The sequence below is a fragment of the Blennius ocellaris genome (assembly GCF_963422515.1).
Source record: "Blennius ocellaris genome assembly, chromosome: 8".
Taxonomy (NCBI): domain Eukaryota; kingdom Metazoa; phylum Chordata; class Actinopteri; order Blenniiformes; family Blenniidae; genus Blennius; species Blennius ocellaris.
In genome coordinates, this window is record NC_137657.1 from 12556274 (window position 1) to 12580166 (window position 23893).

General features: G+C 46.7%; 2 protein-coding genes across 4 annotated transcripts; one reads left to right on the plus strand and one right to left on the minus strand.

The window, feature by feature from the left end:
• Positions 1-176: 176 nt before the first annotated feature.
• Positions 177-9909, plus strand: foxj2 (forkhead box J2). Of its 2 annotated transcripts, XM_080500895.1 has the most exons (10): positions 177-395; positions 669-1022; positions 1345-1419; positions 1512-1601; positions 6004-6156; positions 6248-6704; positions 6782-6925; positions 7041-7142; positions 7843-8184; positions 8982-9909. In XM_080500895.1, the coding sequence occupies exons 2-10, from the start codon at positions 696-698 to the stop codon at positions 9092-9094; spliced, it is 1803 nt and encodes a 600-aa protein (XP_080357021.1). In that variant the 5' UTR covers positions 177-395; positions 669-695; the 3' UTR covers positions 9095-9909. The 2 variants fall into 2 exon arrangements, with proteins under 2 accessions (XP_080357021.1, XP_080357022.1); XM_080500896.1 differs by lacking the exon at positions 7041-7142.
• A 7-nt stretch (positions 9910-9916) lies between these two features.
• epn1a (epsin 1a) lies at positions 9917-22318 on the minus strand. 2 transcript variants are annotated; one of them, XM_080500893.1, is made up of 12 exons: positions 22139-22318; positions 19197-19360; positions 18566-18667; positions 18123-18281; positions 17344-17472; positions 16912-17032; positions 16675-16832; positions 14988-15071; positions 14148-14442; positions 13379-13543; positions 12900-13142; positions 9917-11963 (listed from the first exon to the last, which is right to left on the minus strand). In XM_080500893.1, exons 3-12 carry the CDS (start codon positions 18632-18634, stop codon positions 11497-11499), a joined length of 1890 nt encoding a protein of 629 aa, XP_080357019.1. In that variant the 5' UTR covers positions 18635-18667; positions 19197-19360; positions 22139-22318; the 3' UTR covers positions 9917-11496. The 2 variants fall into 2 exon arrangements, with proteins under 2 accessions (XP_080357019.1, XP_080357020.1); XM_080500894.1 differs by lacking the exon at positions 18123-18281.
• Between the last annotated feature and the right edge of the window lie 1575 nt (positions 22319-23893).

Below are 23893 nucleotides of genomic sequence, written 5' to 3' on the forward strand. Positions count from 1 at the left end.
CTGTAATGACGACCGGATAGGCTGGGGGAAGTACTGGCGCATGCCTGAAGAGGTGGGGCCACTTTTCAGAGGTGGGTACTCTTGAGTGATGTCACGGGGGAGGAGGAGGAGTGGGTGACGTAAGTCTGGAGAAGACAGAAAGGGAAGGGAAGCAGAGCGAGAGAGGGAGGGAGGGAGAGAAAAAGGAAGCTCTTCGATAAGTTTTTATGTGTTTACAAAGTTAGAGGCTTCCACAGTCTGACGATCTGAGTCCAGTCTGTGTGGAAGTCGGCATGCTGAGGGCAGAGATCTGAAGGGGAGGACGTACACCAGTTTGCGAGCAGCTGTGCACAGCTGATGACAACATAAAATATTTACACTTTTCAAGGCCTTGGGCCTCGAGTGACCATAGAAAGGTAAGCAAGTTTCCATTTCCTCATGAAATATTGGCAGACCCAGAAACGCTATGATGTAAGCATGTTCATGTCATGTCTTTGCTTGTTGAATGGATGGATTCCAGAGCAGCACAAAGTATCTTGTGTCTGAACTTACTGGCTTGTAGTTTGACGTTGGCTGGAAGTACAGGGGAGAGGATCTCCCTCTGCCTGCTCAGTGCCTCCACGCTGTCTTAGAGAAAGCAGAGATTCAAATGACTTGTTCATCCAGTGTTTCCTCACGTGATCCTTCAGATCCTGGACAGGGAGAAAGATAGAACAATGTCCTCGGAATTGGACTCCAGTCTCACCAGCATCGACTGGCTGCCTCAGCTGGGATTCAGCAGCCTGCGCTCCGGCAAAGAGAGAGGAGGAGGAGGAGGGGAGAGGGACAAGAAGAGAGACAGAGGGAGAGAGAGAGCCGACTTTCTACCCTCGGTGCCGGATCCCAATCAGTCGAACTGCAAAGGGAAGCCCCCTCACAGCTATGCCACCCTCATCGCCATGGCAATAGCAGCCGCACCAGAGAGGAAGCTGAGTTTGAATGACATCTACACCTGGATCAGCGACACCTTCCCGTACTACAGCCGAGCAGGCCGTGGGTGGAAAGTAAGCTTAATGCACACACACGCCGTATTTTAAACGTAATAAGACGGTAGTAAATACATGTTGTCCATGTGGTCGGTGCGACTGTAATCGGGGTGCAGCATGTCATAAACAAGTAGTGTAACAGGTGTTGTGAGTTCAGGTTAATTGGAAAGTACCAACGACTAATTACTGTCAACGTTGATAGTTTTCAATGTGGTAATACAAGAACTCTGGCATTGAACCAAATTGAAAGATTTGCTGTGAAAGCAAACTGGTATTCCTCCACAGTTTTCTTCACGCGTGGCCCAGAAAGGCTTATTGACTTATTGACCTTTTTCCACAGAACTCGATTCGCCACAATCTGTCCCTGAATAAATGTTTCAGGAAAGTTCCTCGACCACAGAGTGACCCTGGCAAGGTGAGCAATGCTCTGCTCCATGAAGCCCTCAGTCTGTCAGTTGACACTCCACTAAAAGTGAGTAATGGCTGACATTTCTGACGCATTTCAAGGGCTCTTATTGGACCATGGATGGACCTTCAGAGGTGAATCAAACCAGGGCGCCTAAACGACCGTATCCCGAGGAGGACAGAGACGGAGAGGCATGTCGATTACTCACATAAGTATTTTATAGCAAGGTGTTGCTTTTGTAATATCAAAAATGCAACAGTGTAAAGGAGTAAGAGTTTTGATACAGGTACTCTCCAAAGCAGACATGGTCTAACCTAAAGCTTCTGAGTCATCATTTTACTTATATTGGATTTGTGAGAACTGTGGGAAGTAATTAATTACTGTGATCTGGCACGCTTTTAACTAATTAATATTATGAAATTAATACTGCAGTTACATTCATTGCATTTTCTTCTCATGTTTTTTTCACCTGATCACTGTTTTTATTGTCGCTATTAACACATTCAACATCAATTTCATGAGCATTATAACATTGAAAAAAAATAAAACACCACCACATTATTTTAACTTGGGACACTATTTAAGTCCAGTAAGTCTGAAAAGCATTTATTTGTTATTATTATTATTTTTAATTCAATTCAATTCAATTTAATTTTTTTGTCCTTTGGCTTTAGACACAACTTCTATGTTTTGTTATTCCACATATTGTAAAGTTATTTTTGTACAACTGATTCCATCCATCCATCCATCCATTGGCTACCGCTTTATCCGGGGCCGGGTCGCGGAGGCAGCAGTCTGAGCAGAGTTGCCCAGACTTCCCTCGCCCCAGACACTTCCTCCAGCTCCTCCGGTGGCACCCCAAGGCGTTCCCAGGCCAGCCGAGAGACATAGTCCCTCCAGCGTGTCCTGGGTCTGCCCCGAGGCCTCCTACCGGAGGGACATGCCCGGAACACCTCCCTGGGGAGGCGTCCGGGGGGCATCCGAAATAGATGCCCGAGCCACCTCAGCTGGCTCCTCTCGATGTGGAGGAGCAGCGGCTCTACTCCGAGCTCCTCCCTGGTGACTGAGCTCCTCACCCTATCTCTAAGGGTACGCCCAGCCACCCTACGGAGGAAGCTCATTTCAGCCGCTTGTATCCGGGATCTCGTTCTTTCGGTCATGACCCATAGTTCATGACCATAGGTGAGGGTAGGAACGAAGATCGACCGGTAAATCGAGAGCTTCGCTTTTTGGCTCAGCTCCTTCTTCACCACGACGGACCGAATACAACGTCCGCATAACTGCAGACGCTGCACCGATCCGCCTGTCGATCTCACGCTCCATCTTTCCCCAAGATACTTAAACAAGACCCCAAGATACTTAAACTCCTCCACTTGGGACAAGGGCACTCCACCGACCTGGAGGGGGCAAGCCACCTTTTTCCGGTCGAGAACCATGGCCTCGGATCTAGAGGTGCTGATCTTCATCCCAGCTGCTTCACACTCGGCTGCGAACCGTGTCAGTGCACGCTGGAGATCCAGGCTTGATGGGGCCAACAGAACCACATAATCCGCAAATAGCAGAGATGAGATTCTGTGGTCCCCAAACCGGACCCCCTCCGGCCCCCGGCTGTGCCTAGAAATTCTGTCCATATATATGATGAACAGAACCGGTGATAAAGGACACCCCTGCCGGAGGCCAACGTGCACAGGGAACAGGTCCGACTTACTGCCGGCAATGCGAACCAGACTCCTGCTCCGGGAATACAAGGACCGAACAGCCCTCAACAAGGGACCCCGGACTCCGTACTCCCGGAGCACCCCCCACAGGACATCTCGGGGGACGCGGTCGAACGCCTTCTCCAGATCCACAAAACACATGTGGACTGGTTGGGCGAACTCCCACGAACCCTCAAGCACCTGGTGGAGGGTATAGAGCTGGTCCAGTGTTCCACGACCAGGACGAAAACCGCATTGTTCCTCTTGGATCCGAGGTTCGACTAACGGCCGGACCCTCCTCTCCAGTACCCTGGAATAGACTTTCCCGGGGAGGCTGAGGAGTGTGAGCCCTCTGTAGTTGGAACACACCCTCCGATCCCCCTTCTTAAAGAGAGGGACCACCACCCCGGTCTGCCAGTCCAGAGGTACTGTCCCCGCCCGCCACGCGATGTTGCAGAGACGAGTCAGCCACGACAGTCCCTGCACATCCAGAGACTTAAGGAACTCTGGGCGAATCTCATCCACTCCCGGTGCCTTGCCACCGAGGAGCTTCACAACAACCTCGGTGACTTCAGCTTGGGAAATGGACGAGTCCACCTCTGAGAACCCAGTCTCTGCTTCCTCAATGGAAGACGTGGTGGTGGGATTGAGGAGGTCCTCGAAGTATTCCTTCCACCGCCCAACAAAATCCCCAGTTGAGGTCAACAGCTCCCCACGTCCACTGTAAACAGTGTTGGTGGAGAACTGCTTCCCCCGCCTGAGGCGCCGGACGGTTTGCCAGAATTTCCTCGAGGCCGACCGAAAGTCCTCCTCCATGGCCTCTCCGAACTCCTCCCAGACCCGAGTTTTTGCCTCCACCACAGCCCGGGCTGCAGCTCGCTTGGCCTGCCGGTACCTGTCGATTGCCTCAGGAGTCCTATGGGCTAACAGTGCCCGGTAGGACTCCTTCTTCAGCTTGACGGCATCCCTTACTTCCGGTGTCCACCACCGGGTTCGGGGATTGCCGCCACGACAGGCGCCAGAGACCCTGCGGCCACAGCTCCGAGCAGCAGCTTCGACAATGGAAGTGGAGAGCATGGTCCACTCGGACTCAATGTCTCCAACCTCCCTCGGGATCTGTGAGAAGCTCTCCCGGAGGTGGGAGTTGAAGGCTGCGCGGACGAAGGGCTCGGCCAGATGTTCCCAGCAGACCCTCACAACACGTTTGGGCCTGCCGAGTCTATCCGGCCTCCTCCCGGTCCAGCGCATCCAACTCACCACCAGGTGGTGATCAGTTGACAGCTCTGCCCCTCTCTTTACCCGAGTGTCCGAGACACGCGGCCAGAGATCAGATGACACGACCACAAAGTCTATCATTGACCTCCGACCTAGGGTGTCCTGGTGCCATGTGCACTTATGGACACCCCTGTGCTCGAACATGGTGTTCGTTATCGTCAAACTGTGACTAGCACAGAAGTCCAATAACAGAACACCACTCGGGTTCAGATCGGGGAGGCCGTTCCTCCCAATCACCCCCTTCCAAGTCTCGCTGTCATTGCCCACGTGGGCGTTGAAGTCCCCCAGGAGAACAATGGAGTCCCCAGTAGGGGCACTATCCAGCACCCCTCCCAGGGACTCCAAGAAGGTTGGGTACTCTGAACTGCTGTTCGGTGCATAGGCCGAGACAACAGTCAGAGACCTGTCCCCTACTTGTAGGCGTAGGGACGCAACCCTCTCGTTCACCGGGGTGAACTCCAACACATGGCGGCTGAGCTGTGGGGCAATAAGCAAGCCCACTCCAGCCCGCCGCCTTACACCGCGGGCAACTCCAGAGAAGTGGAGTATCCAGCCCCTGTCGAGGAGCTGGGTTCCAGAGTCCAAGCTGTGAGTGGAGGTGAGCCCGACTATATCTAGCCGGTATCTCTCAACCTCCCTCACAAGCTCGGGCTCCTTCCCCCCCAGCGAGGTCACATTCCATGTCCCCAAAGCCAGAGTCTGTGTCCGGGGATCGGGTCGTCGAGGCCCCTGCCGTCGACTGCCACCCAATCCACACTGCACCCGACCCCTACGGCAGCCTCTGTGGGTGGTGGGTCCACAGGAGGATGAGGAGGAGGGGCCCGCGTCGTCCCTTCGGGCTGAGCCTGGCCGAGTCCCGCGGGCAAGAACGCGGCCACCAGGCGCTCGCGTGCGAGCCCCCACCCCGGGCCTGGCTCCAGGGTGTGGCCCCGGCTACGCCAAACCGGGCGACGTCACCTTGCTCCTTGTGATTGTGTCCATGGGGTCTTGTGAACTGCTTTTAGTCTGACCCGTCGCCTCGGACCTGTTTGCCTTGGGAGACCCTACTGGGGGGGCAAGCCCCCCGGCAACACAGCTCCGAGGGTCATTCGGGTGCTCAAACTCCCCCACCACGATAAGGTTGCAGTTCAAGGGGGAGCAACAACTGATTGTCTTATGGATATTATTTTCAATAAAATTATGCAAGCGTATCTTAATTAAGGCCTTGAGTTATAGAGAGATATTACTGTCTTATATTAGTAAATTTTCTATCCATCAAGAGAAGGAAGACTTTAAACGTAAAGGTCGTCTGTGATTTCGGTCTCTTGATCCTCAGTTCATCTGACCTACACACAGTTAACAGCTCAGTTGATGTGTCACAACACTACTAACCCATAAGACACTTAAAAGTAATACCAACGTTTCCTAGTAACTTGATATTTTTGCTTCAAGCAACTTTGTAAAGTAACTTCACTACTTTCTACAGAAGTAGCAACTATTAAAAAAAAAAAAAAGTATAAATCTTCAGTCAATTGAAAATGTGAGCATATCAAAGCCTGGGAACGTGGAGAGCTCGGACTCAGTTTAGTTTCACATGGTTTTGTTTTGAATGCATTTGAAACTCAGGAGCTGTGTCGTGCAGTTGCAGGTTCCTCAGCCACCAGAGAGAGATTCTTGCCCACATCGACCACATCTGGCATCAAACCCAGACCAGCAGCTTCTCAGCTCGGACCCAGTTGGATCCATCCAGCAGCAGTCCCCTCGCTCTGCCTCCCTCTGTCCTCCTCCGCCGAAGGTAGAATCACTCCCTCCTCTTCGTCACAGCCTGGTTGTTTTTTCATAACCGAACCGGCCCTTTGTATAAAGCCTTATCTTTATTTTTGCAGCAACTGTCCCAATACATGCCGAGCCCCGTCTCCAGCCTCCCTCATCCGTCCGCCGCCCTGCTCCCTCCTGCTGCCCCCATGTCCTCCTTCACCTCCTTCCCGCATCCTCCCCCACCCGTTTCCTCCTACTCCAACCTGCCTCCTCCTGTAGCCAGCATGTCCTCGGCCTCTCCGGCCGCCGTCTCCTTCTCTGACGCCGCGCTGTCCTCGGGTCCCGCGCCCGTCTCCACTTTCCCCTGCGCTCTCAACTCCACGCCCGTTTGCACCGTGACGGGACCCGGCCACTCCTCTGCACAGGCCGTCCCGCCCTCCGCGGCGGCCGGGCCTCATGCGGTCATGGCAAACTCCTCCACTGATCCCGCGCAGCGTTTCACCTTTGACGAGCTCAACTTGCCAGACTTGTTCGCGTCGTTCAAGTCACTCTGCAAGACGATGCGGGAGCGGGGAGGCTCGCAGTGTGAGTGTAGAGTGTGTTTTTATCAACACGACATCTATTAATGACTTATGACTCATTTTACTTCCCTCCTTTTCCAGCGGATGTTGCTCCAATAGCTGTTTCGAGTAATGACACGACTCCACTGCACACTCCCACTCTCCTCCCAATGTCCCCTCATCCTGTACCTGGACCACCTGCGCCGGCCGCACACCCTCCGGACCCGGAGCGCATTTCCCACTACAGTAAGGCTGGCTTATGTCCTGTCCGGGGCAGCAATGATGGAATTGCATCAAAATGAGCATAACCTGGGAAAGTTCACTGCTTTCTAAAGTTGCCTTCCTCCCCTCTGCCTTGTAGCCGTGCCGCCAGACTGGTTCAGTAACCAGGATTCTCTGAAGGAGAGCTTCCGCATTGCCAGCAGTCTAGACTGGGCAAACATTGACCTCTCTGGTCACCCAGGTCTGTGCTGTTCACCACAGTCTCCTTTGTCATCCGAGAACACAAACTCTTGTTGTTGTTGTTGTTGTTGTTGTTGTTGTTGTTGGTGCAGCCTCTAATCTGGAAAGATTTGACACTTTGGTTTTGATTTTGGCGACATGAAACCGACCATAGCGGGATAGTTTGCAATAGTGCCGTTTTTCAGTAAATCAGCAAATGCAAAGTTTGACACATTTTTAAATGTGGTTGTAATAATCAAGTGGCAGCCATCCAGCCAAATGTTCTTGTCTTTTTCAACAACAGGCTTCGATTATCACAGTTTGAAGTTACAAAAAATATGTCGTAAGTGCAGAAAGAACAATTAAGCAAATAGCTTTTCAAATGTTTGAAGATTAGCTTGTGATTTTCTCAAGGAAATTGTTTGAAAACACATGTGAATACTGCACTTCCGTACCTGTGGTGTGTAAAAGACATTAGATTCGACCCTTCAAATATATTTGTCTTTGGTCAACAGTTGACTTTCCAGAAGGTAAAACTGTTTTATCGCCAATATTAATGTATGAGTATGATGGGTTTTTTTTTCCACACGTTTTATAAAGTAATACAAGCAAATGGGAGAATGTTGGATATATCATAAACATACAAACCCACAGATGATTCTCGTAAGAAGGTTTGCCTGGATCTGCTGACCTTTACACGCCTCTCGGGTTTCTCTTCCCAGACCTGCTGGAGAGCATGCGGCAGGCGGAGCTGTCCGACTGGGCGCTGGACCCGGCGCTGTTCACCTCCCTCTGTGACTCTCTCAACCGCTTCTTCACCCAGAAAGGCATGATCACCTCGGGCTGTAACTCCCCCGTGGCCCTCGGCGCGCCTCACCCTCTTCAGGCACCCCCCTTCTCCAGCAACCCGCCCCTCACCCTCGCCAGCCTCACTCACCCATTGCCCATCGCCTACTCTCCGCTCGTTTCCCCCTCAAACGGAGCCCAGCCGCCCCGCAGGGCCGCGCACATGCAGGGGCCCAGTTTCCCCAGGCCGCAGCTGACGCAGCCGGCAAGCACAACCGGTGAGGCCCCGACTTCTCCCTCCCACAAGACGTTTGCTGTTTAATCGAGCAGGAAGGGATGAGGCTGGCGTTTTATTGTTTGTAACGCAGTAATAAATGCCAGTTTTCCATAGTGATTGACAGCACTTACAACTGTCCGTACTCATGAAAGTTTTAAGAATGGATGAAGTGACAAACGTTTACATATTGGCTTTACAATCAACCTGAGCTTTTTCCACTGTCTCGCAACGCAAACGAACAATAGTGGCTTTTGCCACGGCCACAGACTATTCCCAGTTCTAGACTTACAGAGACCTTTCTATGTGTTTGAGGCAAAATGCCGAATGCAGTGCTGTAAAAACAAAATGTCACACAGTAAGAAAGATTATTAGTTAATGTGTAACACTTATTAGTGAATGAGTGGAAGATTAATCACTGTTTAACGGGAACACCCTTTGTCCCCACACAGCATCAATTCTTCTCAGTAAATGACGTTTTTGAGAGAATTCATCATTAAAGTCGTCAAAACGACCTTTCAACGCAGATTTGTGGACGGAAGCTAGTTCAGATTTCACTCCCAGGACTCTTAATTCCTCCTCATACCCTGAAATCATACCTAATGAATGGGGACATTTTAAACCAATCGTGTCTTGCGTTGTTTGCAGAGCGATGGACTAGTTTGGGCAGTACTGTTAAAAAGGCTTCTCCGAAACACACCCGTGGCGGAAAGGAGAAGTGATTCAAAGTGAAATCGTTATTTTGATGTGGTCTCACTTCCTTCCAGAATTAAGAGTTCATGTTCCTCCTTTGCGTTTCAGCCGGGATCCAGCCTCAGTCGCTGACGCCGCGGCAGCGTCCTCCTCTCAAGAGTCTCCACAGCAACAGCGAGGAGATCCAGGACGACTTTGACTGGGACTCTCTGCTGGCGTGACCGCCAACTGTGTGTGTGTGTGTGTGTGTGTGTGTGTGTGTGAGAAAAAAGTTATTTCAGAGGAATGTCAGTGGTCATTCTTGCATAACTCTTAGTCGCAGCTGCCTCCCTGTTGTACATTTTAAAACTTTGTTGAGAGCAAGTCTGGGATCAAGGTCGTCGCATATGACTGAACGTTGTATTTCAATGTTGAAATTAGTTTTTTCCGTTTGTTACTCGAATTCATGTGCTGTAATAAGTGTTTAGTATGGAACAAATATGCCGCAAGAACATGAATTTGCCTGAACCGATCATTTTGAAGTTTTTAATTGACACCTACATGCCCAGTTCTTGTAGTAAAAACCTACATTTGGTAGAAGAGTCATCTTATAAAGAATACCATTGGTGCAACCTATAACAACACTATATAAAGTGATTTTATTGACAATTTGTTGTTCTAAAACTTTACTCGGTCAAGGGAATCAAAATTCCCTTGAACACCGATAACACATGGACATTTTTGTGTATCTAAAATCGCAGACAGGACGTGAAAACTAAAGCATGTTATTGACGTATAGCTGTATGTATAAGAGCCAGACATAACTTGCACGTGATCGTTCTTCCTTCATGACCAAGATATCAGATGTAGGGAAACTGAAAATGAATTGAAGAAAACGTCAGAGAATTTCACTTAAGTCAACATTTCATGCTGAAACCCGATGTCAGATTCTGTTCCTGATGGCGCACGGTTCGTTCCATAGTCAAGCTTCTCGTACGGTGTGCAGGTAAAAGGCAGGCTGGTGTTTGTTGGACACTAAAATAATATAAACTGAAATAAAAACGTCCAATTTCTTCTCCTTGTGATGATTGCGTCTCAGAGCTGGAAAGAAGGACATGAGGGAGGGGGGGAAAAGAAAAAGAAAAAAGCCAAACACAATCTGTGTTTTTATTTTATTTCATAAATTTCTTTTGATTTTTTTTCCCATTTTACTTTTCAAATGTGAATGTTCACAGTCAACACCACACAAAATTCAACCTTACCCAATAAAAGAGATATTTTTTTTTCTTGTTGATATAAAATGACAATAAATTCATCAAACTAAATTAAAAGAACAGCATGGAGCATGTTGTCAAGTCCCTGTTTTGTTCTCCTTCCATTCACTGAAATAATTGTCTTTTTTATTTATTTTTTTTAAAGAAGCATCAGTAGCTCTTTTCCCCCCCCAGTGGAAAGAGGGGGCTGTGAAACACAAGGACAGAGTGGTTATGCTTCAACCTGAACGGGCTCAAATATGAAATGTATTTAGAAGAAAACCTCTGACAAAAAACAAACAAACAACAAAACAGGTGAAACATTGGCTGAAAAATATGTGACCCCTTGTAATACCATTAAAAATCAATGCAAGCGCAGATTTTTCAAAAACAAAAATGTTTCATTCCTTCATTTTCTGAGTCACTGAAATGAATTTGGACAAATGGGGACAGATACTGATACATATACACAGAAATTGGGCTCTGATGCATTCTTGCACGCTCACAAATGTGCATTTCTCAGTCACACGTGGCAGCAAACAGACATTCAACACGGTTCCATCGGACCACAGATGTCGGGAGCTTTCTTTAGTTTTCTACAGTAATCAAGAAAAGAGAAAAAAAACAAAACAAAAAAAAACATTTGACTTAAATGGCACCTCCACATGATTTTCCTTGTTTTATTTGTCCCCAAAAGTTGGAAAAAAAATTAAAAAAATAAATTACATCGACATTAAATTAAATTAAGAGTGAAATAGATGGGAGTAAATTTGATCACATTGTGTCTGAAATGTTAATGCAGGGTTTTCAGTCCCGGCGTCTCAAGTCTGGAGTTTGTTCGAAATGATCCTTCATTTCAGTGATTCAGTGTGTGTCTTCATTCACAAGGGGAGAAAAGAGGAAGAGGCTGGTACAACAGTTTGTCTGCTCAGTTTGTTAGTGGCTATGTCGCCTCTCCCTCCGTCTCGTTCGCTGTGCAGCGGTGTTAGAATCGAGGGACACTCCTGCAAGAGTCTTCTGCTCTCACAGGCTTTCCTTCATCTCAACACGGGACTGGGAAAAAAGAACCACGACGTGACGGACGATACAGGACTGGATTAAAACAAAAATAAATAGATCTCTATTTCCCCACCCCAAAGTAACCCATAAGTGAAATAAAAAGGAACTGGATGTGGAAAAAAAAAAAAGAATCTGTAATGAAATAATGCTTTCTTTTTTTTTTTTAAAGGAAAAAAACAAACAAAATATTTTGATTTCTTTTTTTTTTTTTTTTTAAACTTTAAATATAGAGATGTAGACATTTCTCTGTGGACACAAACTGTTGAGGGGAGATGGATGACGGGGGCAGCAGGTACGACAAGAGAGGGAGTAAGGGTAGTGGCGAGGCTTCCTCAAAGAAGAAACGGATTGGTGCTCGCTCCCGTTGTTCCGCCTCCTCCCACTGATCCCCCCGCCCCCATCACTCCCCCCGTTCCAGCAGGCCCACCCAAAATCAGCTGAGGAGTCGGTGTGCCTCCGGGGCCCAGCAGGGACGAGCCGGGCGGCCCCATCGGAGAGAGCCCGGCGTAGGGCATGCCCATGGGGCTGGCCTGCATCATGCCCAGGCCCATCCCCGGACCGGCCAGCCCCACGCTCATGGGCCCCATGCCCATTCCTGGTTGGACCATGCCCAGCATGGGGTTGGGAGGCACGGGGCTGGTGCGGAGGCCGCTCAGGCCAAGTGATGACGGCTGAGGCGAGATGGAGGTCATGGCGGGGGCCACTCCGAACGGGTTCGAGGACGCAGGCGTGGGAGAAACCCCTCGACTGGAGATGGTACTGCCCGGAGTCACCGCCATGCCAGGAACAGGAGAGGAGCCTGGGACAGAAGAAAAAACAAAACAAAACAAAACCTAAATTATGTTTCGTACATGGACGGCAGCTCAAAACTGGCACGGAGAACGACATTAAAAAGACACGATCAGCAAGCTTCAAAGTGACTCGACCAGAAAAAAAAACTTTCAAATATACTTCCCATGAAATGTACCACTACTGCACAGGGAACAAGACCATCGCCACTTATCTCCAACCCGCCGTTGCCAAATACACCAAAGTTGATTTGTTTACAAAGAAAACGGAATTTGTAGCCATCGGAAACCTGCCGCATGGGTTTCTGGGATATCAAACATGACATTGTGGCAGCTCCAGCAAAAATATCAACTTTTGACTGATTCAGTCTGAAAAAAAAAAATAAATAAATAAAAGCCAAACTTTCTTAAAGAAAGAGTCTTGAAACCATGAGAAGTCTTACATGTCCTCATCAAAATTTGAGCATTAATGTTCATTTGTTGACGACTCTGGGAAAAAATGCAGTAATTGGTTACTTATGCTTGTATTATTATTATTTTTTTAAGTCACTACTGCCTTCTGAGGCACTTTCACTGTGCAGCTCCTAAATATTCATAATTCATCAAAGAGCTGATTCTTACCGGCTTAAAAGTAAAACATCAGTCATGGTTGCTTTAACGTCGTCACAGAGATTTCAGATAAAAGATATTCCAGAAATTGCAGCTCTGCTTTGCCTCCAGGTCATTGTTGTACTTTCAACATGCTGCTTCTAATTCGAGGTGTTCAGAAACACTTGATCCTGCCTGTTTGGTGGCCGTAAATGTACACTTTGCTTGAATAAACAATTTGCTTTTCATTCTTAAATCATTGACAGGAAAAGAGCCGAGTAGCACAAACTCTCCACGTTGACTTGAGACTCTTGCAATGTGACAGGTACAAGTCGTCGACTCCAATGTGTAAACCTCACCTGTGTTTTGAAGGAAGGGGTTGTGTGCCGAGGAAGAAGAGATGGAGGGGGGCGGCGGCTGTTTAGGTTTGGGTTTAGATGACACCAGGGAGTCGAGGTCGACCAGGGCTGCGTTCGGGCCGAGGAAAGACTCGGGAGTTTTACGAACGGGGAGCGAAGAACCGAGAGAGGACAGGTCAAAGGGCACGGGGGAGCCTGTACTGTCGCAGCCCGTCGTCGAAGAGCCTCGTCGGTCGGGATCTCCTAAAAGGGCCCGAGCGATGGACAGAGACGGATGAGGAGCAGCAGCGACGATCAAAGAATGCAGAAAAAGGTTTGACCGGGAAAACAAAACAGAACTCAGTGGCACACACTGGAGGAGGATGGAATGTGAGACAAGACAACTGTAGGGTGCATGCAGCTCAGAGTCTTTATGGACTGTGAAGTACCTGAAACCTTCAGCGTTCGTGAGTCCATGTAACTTTTAAGTGTCAATGTACCTGTGCCGTTTGTGTGTTTGGCGGTGCCACTCCAGAGGTCGGAGGTGATTGGGTCAGAGGCAGGGCCAGGCCCGTCTCTTGCCCAGGGGTCTACTGGCCCCCCCGAGGAGGAAGTGCTGGGTGGCACCGAGGGGCCCCAGGGGTCAGCACTGGGGGGGGTCACAGCTACAGGGGAGGGGAGGAGACGCAGGGGAGGGTGAGGATTAACACAACACCGTACAGGTACAACCCACAAGAAGGGGGGGGTCAGGAAGCTGGGCTGGGTTCCAACAGCGGCGTTTCTCTCCTCAACCTCACCACTTTGATTTTATGTCCACCACGTTCGCCAATTTTATTTTAGGAGCTCAGTGGAGGTAAAGGAGAGATAAGAAGCAACTTTGTAAATAAAAAAAAAAAAAAAAGGCAGAAAAGGGCGAGAGAAGAGACAGCTCTGGTTGAGACACAGCCACAGTCAGTCCTGAGTAGAAACGAGAGGATAGAAATTCTCTGGTTTAGACACAGAGGGAGGATGGGTTCAGCATGCTCGCTTTCCTCATTACAAGCTGAAAGCATGTAAAGTGAGATGATCAGATATGACAGCGTATGAAGAACATGGCAGCAAACGCGAGAGGAGCTTCACGAGGGCAGGGGAAGGAAACGTCGGAGTGAAGAGGAGCGACAGCGTTCAACTCGTTCATCCACTTTTCCCAAACATTCAGGGAAGACAACAGCCCCACCCACCTGATTGGCTACACGGTCGGCACATGGCCGGGGGCCGACGGCTGCTTACCTGAGCTTGCCCATGGGTCGACGTTGTTCACTCTGTTGGACGTCTCGCCCCAGGGGTCGGGAGGAGGCGCTATGGTGGGTGGTGCTCCCCCGCCCCACGGGTCGGAGCTGGTGGGGGATGTGGGTGATTGTACTCCCCATGGATCTGTGGGGGCCGCACCCCAGGGGCCCGAAGCAGCTGGGGCAGCCATTGTGGGTGGCGGTGAGGGACCAGCGGAGCCCACGGGGGCGGCGGCGGCGGCAGCAGCCGCAGAGCCCCCCCAGGGGTCCACAGCACTCAGCTCCATCAGGGCACTCTGTACGGGAAAATATATGAATCACTGCTGCTTCAGTGAGACGCAATAATTCTCACAAGAACAATGTCAACCACAGTGATGATCATCATAGGACAAGAAGTTTTCAGGCAATATGATAAGGAACAAAGTCTGTAGTCTTTATCAGAGTCTCTGGTCTAATTTTGATTGAGTTCTCAACAAATTAAAGCGTTAATGACAACAATGGAGACTTTTGTCAAACTTCGCAGTGCTCCAGCGTCTACTTTGAGCCTTGTCGATGTTAATCTGCGGTGATGCATTGTAGCTTAACATGATCTTTCTACTTGTGTGGTAAGATTTATACTTCAAAAATTATAAAGCTGATATTCCATTATGAAGATTACACCGCGAAGCCATTTACAACTCGACACAAAAAAGTTTGGTGCTTCTTTGCTCAACACTGAAAAAGCCAATGAATATGTAATGCATGCAGCTAAATACAAACCAATGAAGCAGAAACAAAACCAAACGGAGAGCCAACAAAGCCAAGAGGGAGAGGGAGATATTCATCTCTGCCTGGGACACACCTCTTCAGGTTTGGGTTTTTCCCGCTTGCTTTCTTCGATGGCCATCTGCAGCCTCAGGTCGTCGCCCCGGCGCAGCCGCTCCTCCTGCAAATCACACAGCAACCCGAGACGCACAACTTGAGAGCTCGACACTGGCAGCAACCCACAGTCAGTTTACACATCAGGCTGGGGAAGTGAAACGTTAAGCTTTGATCATTGTGTACAACCAACATCAGTTGACTGATCACTAAATCACAAGACATTGATGTTAATTACACGAAAGACATTATTGAGTTTAGATGATTTATAGATTAAAATAAATGATTCCTAATATAAACAGTGACCTTGGAAGATACAGGGAGTCAAAACCACGCTGAAGAGGTTCAAACACCAAAAGCAGCTCTGATTCGCTTAGTTGATGGCGACTGTTGAATATTTGAAATGAGAGCTATAAAGGTGGACTTGGCCATCTAATAATAAAATACCCACTAGTGCATGAGGAAACGTACTGCCTTTGAGGTTACAAAAGCCATTTTCACGATGACCTAGCAACTTTAACCCACTTGGCGGTCGCGGGGTTAGTGTGAAGCAGGATCAGACGGCCCAGAGTATCCTCTGAGGTTAGAGTTGGACTCTGATCGGTAACTGTGTGAACAGTTGAGGTGCTAAATATTAACCACGCGAAATGGCGTTATCGAAAAGTCGCATATAATGCCTGTGTAACCGTTGTCAATAGAAACAATCACGACCAAGGAGAGTGTAGATTCTTGACAACGTGACAAAAGCGACACTGAACTGGAGCGATGCAGAGACAAGTTACCTGATCTGTTGGGAAGAGTGGAAACGTTGGCATGTTACATAAACAGATAGAACAGCCTAAGCAACGATAAGGGTCAATATATTTTGTAAAGACCTTGCATAAATAAACAAACTTAACTGAAGTGATACAAAAGACGCTGGGGCTCTACCGACTTCAGTTAAGCAGGCAAACAACTTTCCAAGAGAACAAAAGGAATCACAACGAGGGAAAGGTTTATGAACAGGAGAAGAGAATTTCAAATCAGGAGTAGAGGTGAAGGCATGCTGTCAACGGGCACCAGGGCGGACATGATCATAAATACTTGCGGAGCAATTATATTTCCCAATATCATAGATTACATTACAGATAATTAATGATTTGAATGCTCATATTAAATACATTGAGATTTGTTTAGTTTAAGCCATATCAAAGAATGTGTCATTTTACAGAAAAACTAAATTATCACAACAGAATCACTGCATTTAGTGCAAAATTTGTATCTTTGGGTCAATAACGTGGAAAATCTCAAGTATGAATACTTTTTTTTTTCTTTCCTTGATTCAATATTTGATGCACGTTTGAAGAATTTCAATTGACAGAAAGACAGATATTTGCTGACTGGATGGCCAGTCAGCTGGACACACTCTCTGCCCCTGACCTTTTGGTGGATCTCTTTGCTGAGTGTGAGTGCATAGCGGAACTGTGCATCCTCCAGGGGGTCCGCGCTATTCTGGGGGAGGTCAGGGGGTTAAATGGTGAGAGAAAGCTAGGCGTTTCACGTCAACGTCATCTACAACACTCCTTTGTGTATACACGTGTCGCATCAGTTTAAAAAAACAAACAAACAAACAAACAAAAAAAAGACGCCATGAAAGCAGCAGAAAACGTTTTCCCTCTATTGTATGTTACCTGTTCTGCCTCCTCTTTGCTCATGGCCAAGGCCAGCTGGAGCTGCAGGTCTTCCTCTCCAGAACTCTGCGGCCACGCCTGCTCGGGGTCGGCCCCTCCAGAGTGGGAGCCCAGTGACAGGCTGCCTCCGAGGCTGGGCGCTGATGGTGCTGAGGAGGCTGCGCAGACAAGAACACAAGACTGTACCGCTACGGCTCCCGACCACTCATTGAATTCGCTTCGAGGTCCGCCTCCTACCACTAGAGGTCTGTGCCATCTTCTCTTTGGTTTTGAGGGCGTGGATCCTCTCCTCTCTTAATCTCTCTTCATCTTTCAAGAGTGTCACCAGCTGTTTGGCTTTCTCTCGTACGTTCACACCCTGCAAAAGAAAATGCCACACACGCACTGGCTGCATCAATTTGAATGTTTTATACTATATAAACAAGACAAGAGTTTCAAAGAAATGCAGACAGTTGTAATCAGTAGATACGTACTTTATCAAATTAGTAGGCAAGTTTGAAAGCCACTTTGTGAGGTTGCTCAAAAGGTTAAACACTTTGTTGGATGTCCTTGAATGTACCATGAGCGGCATGTTTGACAAGTGCGCCTGCATTCCACAAACGTGGACCTTACTCCGTAAACACTTCAACTTTGCGTTTCATCTCGGGGAGCATGAGAGTGTTTGTGTACCTGGTCTTTGCCATCTCTGTCTATGTACTGGAAATCTTTGAGGGTCTGGACTGCGTATATGTTCTCTCGGCACTGTTGGGCAACACGTTCAGAACCCGTCTTAATCAGGTACTCCATAAGAGTCATAGCCTGGTAGAAATAATAAAAAAAAAAATTAAAACAAATAAAAAAACAAATCACAACAAGCGACTCACTGAAGAAATGTTGTACAAGTTAAAGCAATAGAAACTGAGGTGTTAAACCGGCAAACATGTTTTGGTAAAATATCACATCCATTCAAGCCATCGAACATAAAGCACAAGTTAAACGGGAGTGAAAATCAATAGTAACTTGTAATAGGTGAACTCAAATGGAAAGATTATGGAAAAAAAAAAAAAAAAAACACACCCAGAAAAACAAAGCAAAACATGAAAACCAAACATTGTACGACAACACTAAGATTTGGTGTGAGGAAAGCGTCGCTCCCTCACTGACTCACTGACCACTCGTGTAGCGAGTGAGTCAGACATAATACACTCCTTACTCAGCAGTGAATTAAACACAGAACAGAGGTGCAGGTCACGGATGTTCTTAGATTTCGTAGCTCGACTGTCGAAACACTTGGAAGGACCACGTTAAAGTTACTCCATCCAACTTGAACAACACGGTATACTGTGTGTAAAGGAATTATTTTGACACCGGCTACATTTAAGTAATGTGAAAATGGAATGGAAAAGAACTTGATTTACTCTCAGGCAAAAGGAAAATGAACCGTGAGTTCTCCCGCAGCGCGCACAAACCTTGTACACATGCCTCCAGTTCTTGCCATGGTCATTGAGGCGTTTCCAAACCATACTCATGATTTCCGAGAAGGCCACAACATTGTAGGTCAGATCAGCAATTTCTGACATAAGCGAGCTGCTGGGGCCCCATGGGTCATTGGACGTCGCCTCTCTTACCTGCACAGCAACACAACCAGAGGTCAACTTCCAATCTTCGCAACCAGCAGATGCAAAACAGTGACCGAACGGGTGTGATTCGATTATCTTGTAATGAACGTAACAAGAAGGCCCGAGCAAGGAAGTGCTTCAATGCGATATTAAATTAGCAGAAGCTGCGTAATGTCGTTTGTAAGGCTCAGATAAATTGGACACACTTCAGTTGAGATCATATGCCGAAGGTGTACGGAAGAAAGGAGGAGGCAGGAATGATGAGAAAAGAAAGATAAAGGGAGACACACAACCTTGATTTCAGCCTCTGAATAGTTGTGGACGATATTCTTTACTTGTCGCCGTAGCGATGAGGTCGACATGGCAACGGTCTGGCCGCTGAGTTCTGTTGCAATCTGAAGAGCAGATGAAGGATTGTGAACTACAGGTATTGGGATACAGCTTCATAACCAACAGACGGAAATCTAAAAATACTTTGTAACGTGGTAGCAAGACCATGAGAAGTTCAAAAATTAAAAGACAAGGGAAACATGGAGTTACTCAGTATGATAGCAGCATTGACGCTATCCATTTAAGGAAGTGTAAATGACAACATCTGCAACGACGGGGGCAAGCGAAGCCTGCATGTTTCAGTTAACCTGTGTTCAGGTCATTTGATCAAAACGGGTCAGGTCTCATTCGAGCACAAACCAAATATCTTCAAGCAAACACAGAACATGACTCGCTCAAGACACATTTGACATATATATATAGAAATATTTTTCTTTTTTTTTGGACAATCTTATAATAATCAAACATGCATTGTGTGTGTGTGTGTGTCTGTATATAAAAAGAGCATGAGACTTTAAGAAGAACAAGTGCTGGATGGCATTTGTGCCAGAAAAGTTGTTAGTCCTGGTTTTGTCACGTCGGTGTCTTGCACACCTGTTACACAAGAGTGATGCAGAATAGGGGGCCTCTCTTCCTGGTGCAGTTTCCTCTCTCTATCTTGTCCACCACTCATTCATGGAGTGTTGCGTTACTCAGCTTGTCTGTTTCCTCCCGTGGCAACATTGGGTCCAAAAGCTGCAGACGCAGGGAGATGAGAACTACGGAGCGAGACCGAGATTGGGGTTAAAATCAAATGCATATCAATTTGGAGTGGAATGCTAGAGCGCAACAGCCGGGCTGCAACTTCTGCTCGGACACATTTCAAAGTAGCCATTATGAAATTAAGACAAAGCAGATATTCAGAGGAAAATAAAAATCACATGATCTGTAGCTGATCCACACATGGTTGAAAATGATGCTTCGTTTTAGTGAAGTGCTTCATCTTCTTGCTCAGTCTGTGGCTTGAGAATTGAAAATGCATGTTCAGAATTAGATTTTGGAATCTATAGATTAATATGAACTCGATCTCTACCTCTGAAACGAGTACAATGAGAGAGAGAACGTTTACTTGAGCCGATTGTGAAATTTCTTTTATTAACAATGCGACTTGGCAACAATTTTTATGCCAATGGAAAGACTAATTATTTCATTGTTTTTAAAATTGTGCCACATTTCTAATGAACAATCATTTGTGAGATGAACAGCAGAGCTCAGTGTGTAGGTTGCCCCATGAAAGAATTGCCAAATCTTCTCTGTCAGTGCCAACAAGCTTTTCTTTGTTGTCGATTCCTGGCTTCAGTTTATTAAAGGAATAAATTGTTAAAAATGCAAAAACGTCTTGTTTCTCCAGACTTCAACCATCCAATCCGTCAAACAAGTGTCGCCAGCAAACAAAAGCAGCTTGGTATTAGCAGAGAAGATATGGCAACTAGTTTACTTCAAGTACATGATTTACCCCTTCAAACTTGTGGCTGATTATCAAATCAAGTCAACAATCATTGACATTCTAAAATGTTTGACAACTTCAAACTATTTGAAACGAAACAAAAAAACACATCAGCAAAACATTTTGTGTCACAGTAACATCTCGTCACTGTAATGCCACGCTGAAACGGACATAACCGTCAGTCTGTGTGCTGGAGAGAATCGTTCTGTGGCATACCACTTGATCCCTTCGTATCGACTGAGCATTGTTTGTATTTGATCGCTTACACAGCAGACTGAAACATTGTTGCTGACCAGATGCATCCTTTCACAGCCCCAATCTGCATTTTCTCACCAAACAGATGCGACCTCAGCTCATGTCATAAATAGGACACTTTGAGGCGTCACCTAGGTCAAAACGCTGCCGATGGTAGGCGTGCAAGATTGTCAGTGATCCTCGGTGAAGTACCAGAGTGTTTTATTTAAAATCACACGTCCGTCTCTTCGTGAGATTAAACATGAACGTAATCGTCACAAGATACACACCAGTGCAGAAAAGGCTGATGCGGGACAAGTTGACTAAAATGAAAACTGATAAAAGCCTACAATAAAGTGCTCAGCGTCCCTTAAATTACTTCCTTTTATAAATGAGAAAAAAACAAAACAAACCACAATCGTCCAACAGTCTCAGATGCTGAGCTGCTCTCGACTCCCTCGGGCTGCAGAACATTGCTCTCAGACATAACCAAGACAGAAATGTACACACACTGACCTCCATAACGACAAGAAGGTAAACACGAAACTGGCTATCTTTGTTTATTAACATCTTTCTTGCTGTTTTCTAGAACTTTGCAATGATTTGCGATTTCTGCAAGTCGTTTCTACTCGACACATTAAGCAGTTTTCTCTCTGGGATAGTCAAATATGTACAATCTTATACAGCGAGTGTTCATTGCCAGACATTATGATTATAAGCTACCATTGTACATGCAGCTAGTTTTTCCTTCCACCTTTTTAAAGTAACAGTTAGTGTTCCATTTCTCACCCCCTCAACTTAATAGCAAGGTGTATTATTCATCAAATTCTTAAGTTGACAAGGCAAAATCAATGGTATGCTTTACAACACAGTAACAGGAACTTCAACGAAAACTGTCCTGAGGTTAAAAAAAAAAAATCTTCAGCCGTGGGGCATTTTCCTGTATATTTTGCATCTGATACATGCAATATGATGATTAGTTTTTCAGGTCATGCAAACTTGTCAGTGTCTTGTATAAGTGACCATTGCAAAAGTCCCTTCAGGTTCTGTATCAAAGTTCAGACACCTGATCTGTGATCAAGGGCAGAGCAGGCAGAGTAAGAGTGTGTCACAACCATTTGCCAATTTCAAATATCCCCCATACAGTTTACGACTTGCCGAGAAATAATCACACTCCATTCCGTCTGAAATGCCACAGGAGTGAAGGCAATCGGGTTTTGCAAATTACGCCCTGGAAGTTGTAAAGTTACTCATGAATGACGTGTAGGAGTGGACTATCGGGGAATCACAGTCCCCTCGCTGCACCCAGCTGCTTTTCACACAAACCCTGCGCGTGGAGGGCATTTAACTCGTTCCCCTCCTTTATCACCCGCTGCACGGCCCGACCTGTAAACCAGCAAGACGCGGCGGCGAAGCCCCTCCGCCCAGACATTACATTTAACGCGACGTGCACCGTCACACCCCGCCAAACGATCGCAGCCTAACTGTCAGTTCCACGGAGCTCCAGCTCATTTCACAACTAGCGGTGGTGGGCTGCGACGAAACCTTGCAAAACGAGCGTTTTAATAAACACAGTTACTCGACTAATCAACTAACTGACGGCAGCTGTCAGTCGGTGACGTTAGCTTTAGCCACGGAAGCTAATCGAAAAACTGTTGGCGAGCACTTTCCCCACCAGGCTCCGGATAAAGAGAAAGTCTGTTAAAAGTGCATACGGGAGCTGAGGAGGGCGTAACAAACTGTAGCCAGACAGCCCGGGGGAGTCTCCTGTATCAACAGTGAGTGGTTAAAATCAAAAAAGGAAAGTTGCGGTTACCTGCCAGCTGATATGAGAAATCACTTGCTGCTGCTGCTGCTGCTAGGGCAGATTAGCACTGTGGCGGCTAACAAGCTAGCCGCTGCTACTTGGTAAGTGCTGCGATGACGGACGCGCCGCTCGGGCTGCAGCGGGGACACGTCCAGCGCCAGGGCCGCGGGGGGAAGACTCGCTCAAATGGCCAAACGTTGAGGGGGAGGGGGGGTGGGGTATCCACGGCTGAGCGCGGAAAATGTCTAAATTGAAGTGTGTACTGACCCTGTTGTAGCTCCACTGTACGAGGAGGAGATGGCCGAATTTCCGCTTCCGTCCTCGCCTACAGGACAGACCGCACCCCCCGGAGCTTTGTTTCTGCCGCCGCGCTGCGACCACTCGTCATAAATAATGTGGTTTCTTTTCTAAATGGATAAAAAAACAAAACCAAACCAAACGGCAACGTCAATGACTGTTTATCACTGCTGGGAGTCTATTCATGGACGCACACGGATATGCGTTTTTAATTGGTTGCACGGCGCCTCATTATTATTTATATACCATAAGAAGGAAGAAATCACACCCTCGTTGAGCTTATTTTATTTTATTTTATTTTATTTTATTTTATTTTATTTTATGTTAATGTAGAAACAGATTCATTATTGTCCGTCCCATGTAAAGCAGATATAAATATGTGCCAAAATGGACAACCAATGACGAGCTCGTTTGGATAATACATGGTCATATTGAATATTTATAACACGTCTTCTCCATCGTCCATTCAGCCAACTGTAGCTAAAATATATAAATAAGTATGAATGAAGTACACTTTATTTCGAACACGCAAATGTAAAGGAAAAATAAGGAAAGGAAAAGAGAAACATTTAAATTGATATAGATAAATAACCTGATTGTCGCTGACTTCGGTATAATGAGTGATCAACTTCCGGGCTGAAGTTTTGCAGGTTCCACTGAAGTTGACTGGCAGAAAGGTAATGCATCTCCTGGAAAATCCATCAAAAGGCCACCACACAATTTAGACTGACTCATATACATGAAACACACATTAAGAGAGCATGCAAACTCCACATGGAAAAGACCCTCTGAACATGATCAATTCTAAGTGGAAGATGCTAATATTATATTTATGTAAATGTAGTCCTATATTGTTTTGTACTGTGTTTAGGACCACTTTACAAGTAACAACCTGTTACATGTCAAGGACCATAGTTTGATGCTCAATGTCTTTAACATCAGCCGCATGATTGTTAAAAAAATGTCTGAACTCGTATACTATACATGAAGTATAACAATGAGGTGGCAGGTTGCACATCCTAAGTCTTTTTTTATTGTCTTTACTTTAAATTTGACACCTCATCAAATAACACCCTATATTATGTAAAAGGTCACCTCACATTGACACATATGGAACATAGATCACATTTGTTTTTTGTTTTTTTAAATGTCAGTGTGAGAAATCACATCCATGTAATGTAATGTAATGATTTTCCTATGAGGGCCCCTCAGAAATGCAGTTGCCGACACCGTCCACAGAGAGGCATCCTTCAACTACCTCCAGCAGTAAGTGAAAGCAGAACAGCCTGATGCAGAGCTGGAAGTCAGTGGAAACATAAATAATACACGGTAAGCCCCAGATCAGAACAAGTCAGAAACACCTGGCATGCATGTGTGTTACAAGTTCCCCTTTTATCCTGCGTCCCTCTATCCTTTTGCCTTTTCTCAAGAGAGAACTGCATCTAAAGTGTCTAACGTAGAACAACA